The following is a 10,801-nucleotide window of genomic DNA, read 5'->3' as shown; positions in this document are numbered from 1 at the left end:
CTTCAGATTATATAATTTTCCTCCTTCGGTAAATAATCATGGTGTGCTTACACTAGGCTGAGCAGTTGAAGTGCTTCAACCATTTCTGCTTTTGCACTTCCACATACTTAAGTTATGAAATGATCCCTGCGCCTTTTTCAGAGTTACCCATATTGACCAATCACCTCCTCCATGAAGCCTCCCAAGAGAAGAGAAGTGCTCCGGAGGGCCCTGATTCCTTCAGGGCTGCTATCTGTGTACAGCAGGCAACCCAGGGGAGGCTACGCTGGGCAGGAGACTGCAGGGCCAGGACCCAGACCTTTATCAGACCAACACTCTGCTCCTCCACCCCACTTCCACCCCCACCACGCCCTGGGCTCTCTGGGGTTCATCCTTGTCCTGGGCATCCTATGGTCACTTGCCTGCTTGCATAGGCAAGTGCTCCAGGTTCAGCAAGGGCTGTGATGCTCGCCTAGTAAGCGGGGACGGCGCGACTGCGCGTGTAAAAGCCACCAGTGGCACTGCCCGCTCCCTGCCAACAGCTCCTGCGGACAGCGCGCGGGGGGGGGGGGGGCTGCTCTCACGGGTGGCGCGTGAGGGGCGTGTCCGCTCCGCTCCGCTCTTCCCGCCGTGAGCTTCTTTTTGCTTGTGAGCATGGGCACCCCACGAAGGCGAGGGTGTGCAGCAAGGGCACTGGGCCGTCGGAGGGGGGGGGGGAGGCGGGATTATCGCTCGCTGCCCAGGAGGACTGCAGAGCGCAGGTCTGCACCGTCCCGGAGAAGGCTGGTGGCGGAGTGGCTACCTGCTGGGCTGCTGCCCGCAAGGTCAGCAGTTGGAACCCACCAGCCGCTCGGCGCGAGAACGACGAGGCTTTCCGCGGCCCCCTAAGAACGAGCGCCTCGGAAAGCCCCCAGAGCAGTTCTGCTCGGTCGGATAGGGTGGCTCCGGGGTCGGAATCTACTCCGCCGCAGCGAGCACAGCCCCAGCCCCGGCGGGCGGGCGTCGGAGCCCGGGCCGGGCGGGGACCGCGCGGGGGGCGTGGACCGCGCGGGGGGGCGTGGCGTGCGCGGCGGGACGGGGCCCGCCCATCCGCCCGGGGCCGGAGCGCGGCTGGCTGGCGGCCGCGGGTGAGCCGGGGCCTCGGTGGGCGCGCCCAGGGCCGGGCCGGGGGAGGAGCCTCGGGGCTCGGCGCGCGCCGGTCGCCGGGGCGGAGGCGCAGAGGTCGGGGCGGAGGTGCAGGTTGCGGCGCCATGCGCGGTCCCTCCTCCTGGCCGCTGCGGCCCCTTCCGGCCTCCTGCACGCGGCCTCCGGCGGCCGCCCGGGCGGCCGGGCCCTGGCGAGCGCTGGGCGGCCTGGGGCCGGCGCGGCCCGGGGGCGCAGGACTGGTGCCTTCCAGGGGGCTCCGAGCCGCGTGCCTGCGATGCTGGGGGACCGCCTGGCCCGGCGGGGGCCCAAATGTCAGCCGCGGAGTCCCGGGGCCGCCGCTGGCCGGGCTGGGGCCGCCACTTACCCCCGGGCCCGCAGTGGGTATCGCCCGGCTCCTGGGGCTCCGAGCCCGCTTCCTCGGCGCCTGCAGGTGCGGGGTGCGCGGGGGGCTCCCAAGATACCTCCTCCTCTCGTGCCGGGCTCGGGGGGAGTTCCGGCAGCGCGAGGCTGCAGCACCAGCCGCAGTGGCAGCTCCCGGAGACCACCCGGGGCTGCAGCCCTCGGCCGCCAGGCGATCGGAAGCGAAGAAGCTACTGGGCTTGGCGTACCCCGAGCGTTGGAGGCTGGCAGGTAGGCAGGGCTGTGCTGCCCAGGGTGCCCACCTGGGGCCGGGCTTACCCTCTGCCCTTGAATCCCGTCCCTTCTCCCTCACGATCTCTTTCCCTCCTGCGCCCTTCTGTGAAAATCTGCTTGTTCTGGAGTCACCCCGAGGGGACATGAAAATTAAAATCAAAACAAACGAAAAAACGAAAGCACACGTAAGGGGGAGCGAAAACGGCCTGGGAGAACTTGCCACCACTCCCCTCCTAGACCACTTGGTACACTTTGAGGAAGGAGGAACCAGGCTGTCATCCTCTGAAAAGTTGAGTGTTTCAGATTCGCTGGGCACGTTTGCAAATTCTATGTACGTTTGATGACCGCACATACCAGTGGAGCAGGATCTAATTATTAAAATCTTTGAGTCTGCGCACCTACCAACTTAGTGTGGACATCAGATCTGGCTTTGACTGCTTTGTTAGAATGCACTGTTTTTGTTTTTTTAATTTATAAAAAGAATTATAATTAAAAGCATATGTACATGCATTTGCACTGCTTTTAAAACATATAGGCAAATTTATCAAGTAATCAACAATTTAAAAACTCAGACTTATTTCATGTGCTGTTATTACCTCCTTGAGTGTTAGTAAGCTTGCAGTTCCAACACGCTTTTTAGAACAAGCAGTCAGTGATCTGTAAGTTACAAGAGCCATGAGCCCATTGACCATAATCCAACTAAATCAGAAGTGAAAGTTTGTTTTTTAAGAAACAAAGATTAATATGCTTTCAGAAACAAAATCCAAACGAACAACTTTCTATAGTTCCTCACTTCGTGCCATAAGTGGGGAATGCCTTAAATGCCAGGACATTACATAATCAAAACATTTTCTCTGACTCTCTTTAGAGTCTCAGAAATACACTCCCTAATCCTGTGAGAACTTGAGCTCAGTGGGCAGAACACATTAAGGAAATCATCTTAAGAGTAAAGATGAAAACAAAACAAAACAAAAGGAGTAAAGATGAACTTACATCTGTGAGGGGTGCTTTGGAAAAGGGTCTTGGAGTTACCAGAAACTAACAAGGAAATCTTTACTTTGCTCAGAACCTATTGTGTTTGAAAAGATTTACAGGCGATTTAGAGGAGGCATGTTCCGGTGGTGGAAAAAGGTAGTTACTTCCTGGTTAAGGCCTGAATATTAAAGCTTGGGAAAGGGTTGGAATCGCTTCAAGTATCAGATAATACCCTGTTATGGTTTGGTTGTTGGCTATATGTCCGGTTTGGTGAAAATAAGGATCTGTTCTCATAAAGGGACGTTTTGAGCACAGGTGTTCTCACTGAACTAGGAGCTACTTGGCACAGCCCTTGAACATCAAAGATGTAGAGTGGAAAACAAGAGCAGGAATCCAGAGGGCCTTTGAGTAAAGAATTAGGAACCAACGAGGCCAAATTGAGGCTCTCAGACCCCAGGCACTTACCTCCCATACGTAACTAGAAGTAAGTAGAAAGAAACTCGGTCCTGTGTTGTTTTTAAATTATTAGATGTCTGAAAGGTTTCTTTCAGATGTCAAGATCTGCTAATTCCTGAGCATGTTTATATTTTGTGTTGGGCAACCCAGCCCTGACCATCTCACGATCCTCATACCCACCTGTCTTGCTAGGGTAATATGTTGAAAAATATCCGTAAACCAGTCAGACACTTCACATCCTTTTATTTTAAGATCAGTTGCTATTTTTATGTGCCCTATGAAAAATTGTGGATAAGTAATTTAAGGAAATAGTCTGGGGTTGGTACACTAATTTGTTTTCACTTTTTATTATGAATTATGTGAAACTTTAGAGAGCAAATCATCAATTACACATTGAACAACTCGTTCGTGTTTCGTTTCAACTAGTGTATTGCAATCATCTCAGTGTACCATCGGTTACTCCTCTGTGTCCGCTCCTCCCCTTTCCTAACCCTCTGCACTTTGTCCTTGGGTACCTGCTGCCCTTTTGCTCTTAAATGGTCGATTATTCCAACACAGGAGTGAGTTCAGTCCCAGATCTGCAAGGTGCTTAAAGGTCCTAGTCTTGGATGTCCCACCAGTCTCTATCTGGTTTCTTTTATGCTGTTGAGTTTTTGTTTCTTAATCATTTTATTGGGGGCTTGTACAACTCTTATTACAGTCCATACATCCAGCCATTGTATGTCAAGCACATTTGTACATCTGTTGCCCTCATCCGCAAAACATTTGCTTTCTTTCCACCTGAGCCCCTGGTATCAGCTCCTCATTTTCCCCCTCCCTCCCTGTTTCCCCCTCCCTCGTGAACCCCTGATAATTTATAAATTATTATTACTTTTTCATATCTTACACTGTCTGATGTCTCCCTTCAACCCATTGAGTTTTGTTCCATATTTTTCTCCCGTGCTATCCAGGACCTTCTAATGCAGTGGTTCTGTAAAACTGTAATCTTGCTACTGTTATGAATCGTAGTGTAAATATCTGATGTGCAGGAATATATTTTCATTGTTACAAATTGAACATAATTAAAGCATAGTGATTAATCACAAAAACAATATGTAATTATATATTGTGAAATATTTATTTCTAATGACAAATAAATGATATTTTGTCTTGAAGCATGGTATAGTATGGGTAACACTCTTCACACCGGGGTACTTGTATATGGGCATATCTCCATGTGGGCAGACCTGCCTGGAAACGGATAGAGGAGCAGTATCTCGGTTCCTAAGACCATTGGAAATATGTGTTTTCCGATGGTCTTAGGCAACCCCTGTGAAAGGGTTCTTCGACCCCCAAAGGGGTTTCGACCCACAGGTTGAGAACCACTGGTCTAATGTGGTCCTTTTCTGAGCAGCTGGCCATGGTAGTCAAGCACCATTTAGCTCTTCTAGCCTCAGGGTTGTGGAGATTCATGTTTGCTTGATACTCATTAGTCCAGCTCTCTGTTTCCATATGCATTTCAATTTCCATCACTCCTCTCCTCCCACCTGGCAGGTACTACTAGAAGCTGCCTGCTCATGAGGGTTTTTTTTTTGTAACAAATAATTTTATTGGTGGCTCTTACAGCTCTTACAATCCATACATCAGTTGTATCAAGCACATGTGTACATATGTTACCATCATAATTTTCAAAACATTTTTTTTCTACTTGAGCCTTTGGTATCAACTCTTCGTTTTTCTTCTTCCTCCCCCACCCTTGTAAACCCTTGATAATTTATAAATTATTTTTACTTTCATATTTTGCTCATGAACTTTTTTTTTACATGCATGGTTAGTGTTTTATTTTTGGAAGAATGGTTCTAAAACATCACACTAACTCGGGTTGAAAGGTCAAGTTTAAAACAGACCGTTTTATAAGGATATCAGTTATAACATATGTAATGATGGTTCATGCTACAAAATCTTGATCTCAGAGCAGATGATACACTCGTTGGCAGGAGCAGCAGGGATTCCAAACCAGCCAGTCATCATTTTCCTCTCGTCTGCATAGACTTCTTCTCGTTAGCTGCCTTCTGCTTTTGTTGCATGATCTCAGAATCCCTCTGCTTCCTCTGAGGAGCAGTCAGGCGATCCTCTTTTCTTTTTCCCTTGCTAATCTCCTGGGTGTTCTTCATGTTTTTCTGGCGGGCAAGTTCTCTTTGATTTCCACGGGCCATGCCGACCACAGGGACAGAGCGACTCGGAGGAGCTACGGTTCCCTCGCATGCAGGCCGCCGTCACCGCCCTCTCGTGAACTTTTAAGACTCAGGTTGCTTCTCATCAAAGTAGGCTATCGATCTTTTGTTTTTCACTTCTTCAGTATTATAAAACAGATAGCATATGCTATAAAGCAGGAACTGATGAACCTTTGGTTCCCTCAAAATTTATTATGTATAATATATTAAAGCTAATCTGCATGATTAGCTTTCAGAGGCATTAAGAGGAAGTGGGCATCCATAATTTGTAACCAAACATAAGTTGTTGGCACATCTCCTTGAAATGCTGGAGATAGAGTAGGTGTGCTTCTACAGGTCGATGCATCTGTTTATGTGGCTGGAGTTGTCCGTGGGGTATGTGTGCATGTGTATTTCATAACCAGGATATCCAAGATACTGAGTTGAAGAAAATGATTTACAATGTTTATGTTTGCGGGGGATGGGGGGAATGCAAAGCCCTTTTTAGAAAATCCAACTGTGTGTTTGAATAATAACTCGACCTCTTTTCAGCAGCTTGCTGATTATGCACCTGAGCTGTGCAGCCGGGACATTTTGATGGTGATTTGGATGAAAAGCTTCAAAAACATTGAAAATGTTTCTAGGTGTGGATTGGTATATTTACAGTGTTATTGCCAGTCCTCTTCGAAGAAATGAGCAACATCTCCAGCCTGCTTACCCTTTGGCCCCTTTCGCAGCTTTGCTTACAATTGTGCAGCTATGCTCTGCAGTCGCCCTCAGCCTTTTTTTCTATCCCACAGTCACTTTTCATCTTATCACATTGGCCAGAAGGAGCTTTGCAGAGTGTCGGGAGCTTGCTGAGGAGCCCAGGGCGGATTGATTGGGATAAGATGTAATTGTCAGGGCCTTGCTGTTCCTGACAGATAGAACAGGCAACAGGTGGCTTTAATCCCCTCAGTGATAGGGAGCAGTGGACACACCCAACCTACCCCTCCACCCCCCAACTCACTGCCATGGTGTCAATGCCGACTCACAGCGGTAACCATAGGCCATGACATTTGGATCCCGTGAAAGTGAGTTGTTGGCCATGTGTGAGGCAATAGGCAGGATTCGAACCTGGGGGTTCTTTGTGCCATGGGGCCTTGGCACGTGGAGGCACTTGCCACATCAAACTGTGGAATCAGCCCCTCCTTCACCCCACGGTGTTCTGCTGATGAGCATGTTCATGACTTGGGAGGGCATCTCTCACTTAAAGGATGATAAGGGATTGTGTGGCTTGGAAGAACATGGGGCCCTCTGGGCGCCTGTGCTGAATGTGGTGTTCTCTGAAGAAGGACAATTTAGGGCATGCTGTGAAGTGGCCAAAATCAATGTACTGATGAAGTCAGTCACTGCAATAAGCAAGGCACCCGTAGCTTGGCGTGACCGTTTCCTGAATCTCACATCAGGACACAGATTCTAACAAGTGCAGTGAGATGGAACCTCTGAAGCACCACCTGTGAGAGAAAATACTCACATTTGACAGCCTAGTGTGAAATGCGGCTTGTCAGAGTGACTCAGGGGTCAAATACCTGTGGGGTTTTGAGAGGACGAAGCAAGAAAAAAACGAATGGATGAGATCTTAGTAATTTATACATTGACTACATGCTAATATTTGGGCTATGTTGACCAAATAAAATAAATTATTAAAATGAATTTTACCTAGTTTTACAATAATGCAACTAGAAAATTGTAAGTTACCTGGGCAGTTCTTTCCTATCTTATCTCTGTGGAGCCACAGCCAGAGACGAGCCATGTGTTCCACTGCCCGCAGCGTGCTCCTGCCTAACTCTTTAGCCCACCATGATCGTTTGGCCTTGCACTCCCCATGCCAAGGTTCAGACAGATGCCCTACAGATCACGCCAGAACCTGAAACGTTTCCTGAACTCTCTGAGCCTTGGTTTTTCCTCATCAGCTTTCTTCTAGTTTACCGACCCCTCCTGTCTTCAGCCCTGTACCTTCACTGTAGCCTCTGCCTTTCAAATACACTACTTGTTTGCCTCCTACTCACTTTCACCTACTGAAATGTCTCCCAGACACCTGAAAACTCGACATGTCTAAAATCCCAACTTCTTCCCCAAACCTGCCTTCCCTCCTTTGTTCTTTATCGAAGTGCTTGGGCAAGCCAGAAATGAGCCACCTTTACTGTTCCTATGAATGAGAACAGTAATATAAGTAATGAGTTTCATTTATTGTTTACTAAGACTGCTCCCTGTATGAAACGCTTTACTTAGGGGGACCCCCCAAAAAACAATGCTCATTTGTTTTTTTGATGTGAGGGGGATAGATAGTGCATTTGAAGTTCATTCCGCCAAGTCAGACTGTTAATCAAGCTTTCTATTGAGAGGTTCTGAAAAGATTGTGTAACAGCGTGTGACAACAAAGGCCTGATTTGTGGCAGACGGGGGACTGGTTTTCCCACCACGACAATGCACCTGCTCACGCAGCCATCTCAATGTACTAGTTTTTGGCAAAAAAAAAAAGCAGCTTGCCTCTCTTGCCCCACGCACCTTACTCACCTGATCTCACTCCATGCAACTTCTTTTTATTTCCACGCGTGGAGAGGGATATTCAATTTGACAATGTAGAAGAGGTGAAGAAAAAAAAATGAGGGAGGTGCTGTCAGCCAGCCAAACGGATGAGTTTGAAAAGTGTCTCCCGGAATGCAATCACAAGTTTGACAAATGTATGAAGTGTAATGGAGAGGACTTTGAAGGCGATTGGTTGTTTTGTAAAAAAAGATTTACGTACATAGCTTTGAAAAATATTTCAGTTTTTGGGGAAACCCCTGTATGTTATCTAAGTTAATCTTCAAAACAGTTCCCTGAATGGAGATACTACTTCTGTTATGTTTAATAAATGCAGAAAGTGAGCTAGAGAGAAGTGGAGTGATTCACCTAAGGTCAAAGAGAGTTGATCTAGGGTTCAGATCAGTCTTCAGTCCGATTTGGCCCTCTTTACCTACTCCTCATAAAAACAGCTGGCGTGTCCTGGAAATTCTCATTTAAAAAATATCTCAACGCCCTTTCGCCTCTGTCATCACCCCCTGCATCCTGTCTGACTGGGGCAGCATGCCTGTGGGCGCCCCAATTGCCAATCTAGCTGGCATCCAGCCACTTCTTGCACTTTGTTGCCAGAATGAATCCTATAAAAATACAAATTTGATTGTATCGTTCTCCACCGAAATCCTTCGAGCCTTCCTTACAGAAAAGTTCACACTCTGTATGATAATTTGGAGTCCTGCTTATTCCCGCTGGGCTCAGAGCCAGGAAGCCTTCATATAAACTCTTCTTTATTGCTTCTATGATTGCTGTTTGATGATGTTGTGCGTCTTCATATTCCAATTGTCTACTCTTGTTGGTTCTCTGTGTGTATGTTCACTTGAAAAAAAAAACACAAACAAACAAATACATCGATGCAAATGATGGGGTCTGAGAGGAGACCCAAAGCCCATCCATCTGTAGACAATTGGACATTCCCTCACAGAAAGGTGCAGCATATCACTGATGGAGCACACAACATTCCTCTAGTTCTTTAATGCTTCTTTCCCCCCCTATCATAACCCCAGTTCTACCTTACAAATCTGGCTAGACTGGAGCATGTACACTGCTACAGATAAGAGCTCCCGACATATAGAATCCAGGACAGATAAACCTCTCAGGAACAGTAATGAGATTAGTGATACCATGAAGGCAGGGGGAGGGTTGTGGAAGAAGGGGGAGAAACGTGGGACCAACTACAATGATCAATGTATCAATGCCCAAGGAGTACAAGCAACAAATGTGGGCAAAGGAAGACAGAGGGTGGTGTAAGATATGAAAATATGATATGAAAATAATAATAATTTATAATCAGGGGTCCATGAGGGCCGAAGGATGAGAGAGGAAGAGATAAAAGAGGAGCTAGTATCAAGGGCTCAAGCAGAAAGAAAATGTTTTGGAAATGATGATGGCAACATAATGTACAAATGTGTTTGATGCAATTGATGTATGGGTTGTTATAAGAGCTATAAGAGCCCAAATAAAATGGTTTATTAATTTAAAAAAAATGGATAACCCAGGAGTATATCTTGGGCATATATTTCTCTTTCCTAGCACTTTATGGATCATGGCATGGCACTCTCTGGAGAATCCTGCTGTGAGTGCCAGTGGTTTGGGTTGTGTTGAGTTTTTCTATGTGCACTCACTGTCATCAAGTAGATTCGGAGTCAGCAACCCTTCATAGGCGCACATCGCCTCCTCTTCCTCACATGGAGGCCTGGTAGATCTGAAACACTGGCTTTGGGCTTCGCTGCCCAATGCTAACCACGGTGAGACCAGGACTCCGTTTTCTGTACGGGATCATCTTATCTGTTCATAGAGATAGTTTTACTTCGTTGCCAATGTGGATGATTTTGCCGCCCCGCCCCGCCCCCCCCTTTTTTGTCTTACTGACCTAGCTAGAACTTGCAATATTGTCTGAAGTGGAAGTAGTGATAAAGGGTATACTTGGGTGAGACCTGTTCGGAAGGGAAATGCTTTCAGTTTCTCCCTATTGAGAATAATAGGGGACTTTGATTTTGTGTCGCTTCTATTGTACTAAGCGTTTTTTTTAAATAACAAATGGACCTTGGATATTGTCAAATGTCTCTACAACATGAATTAATATAATCATATGGTTCTTTTCTTTTTAAAGATTTACATGGTAAATTATGTTGATTGTTTTTCTAATGTTGAACCATTCTTCCATACATGGTATGAATCACACTTGGCCATGGTGTATTCTTTTATTTTTAAAATCATTTTATTAGGGGCTCATACAAATCTTTTCACAATCCGTACACACATCATTTGTGTCTAGCACATTCATACGTATGTTGGCGTCATCATTTTCAAAATACCTGCTTTCTACTTGAACCCTTGGTATCAGCTCCTCATTTCCCCCTCCCTCTTCCCTATCCCTCCCCCTGAACCCTTGATAATTTATAAATAATTATTATTTTATCATATCTTACACCATCCAATGTCTACCTCACCCAGTTCTCTGCTGTCCGTCCTCCTCCAGGGAGGAGGTTATATGTAGACCTTGTCATCTGTTCCCTGTTTCTCCCTCACCCTCCCTCCACCCTCCCGATATCGCCACTCTCACCACTGATCCTAAGGAGTTGATCTGTCCTGGATTCCCCGTATTTCCATTCCCTATCTGTGCCAGTGTACATCTTCTGGTCCAGCAGTTATGTAAAGTAGAATTAGGATCATGATAGTGGGGGGAGGAAGCATTCAAGAACTAGAGGAAAATTGTATGTTTCATCATTGCTACACTGCACTCTGACTGGCTCGTCACCTCCCCGCAGCCCTTCTGCACAGGGATGACCAATTTCCCCCAGATGGGCCCTGGGTTC

General features: G+C 47.0%; 1 protein-coding gene and 1 pseudogene across 1 annotated transcript in view; one reads left to right on the top strand and one right to left on the bottom strand.

The window, feature by feature from the left end:
• Positions 1-1,168: 1,168 nt before the first annotated feature.
• Positions 1,169-10,801, top strand: part of ABCB10 (ATP binding cassette subfamily B member 10) — a 47,152-nt gene continuing 37,519 nt past the window's right edge. Inside the window, exon 1 of the mRNA XM_075531793.1 lies at positions 1,169-1,755. Within this exon, the coding sequence (XP_075387908.1) occupies positions 1,230-1,755 (526 nt within the window). The 5' untranslated portion in view covers positions 1,169-1,229. The remainder of the gene's footprint in view (positions 1,756-10,801) is intronic.
• LOC142437458 (small EDRK-rich factor 1 pseudogene) lies at positions 5,178-5,411 on the bottom strand (annotated as a pseudogene).

Source organism: Tenrec ecaudatus, chromosome 1 (assembly GCF_050624435.1).
Source record: "Tenrec ecaudatus isolate mTenEca1 chromosome 1, mTenEca1.hap1, whole genome shotgun sequence".
Classification (NCBI taxonomy): Eukaryota; Metazoa; Chordata; class Mammalia; order Afrosoricida; family Tenrecidae; genus Tenrec; species Tenrec ecaudatus.
Note: the sequence above shows the minus strand (reverse complement) of the source record. Positions and strands in the feature narration are given on the sequence as shown.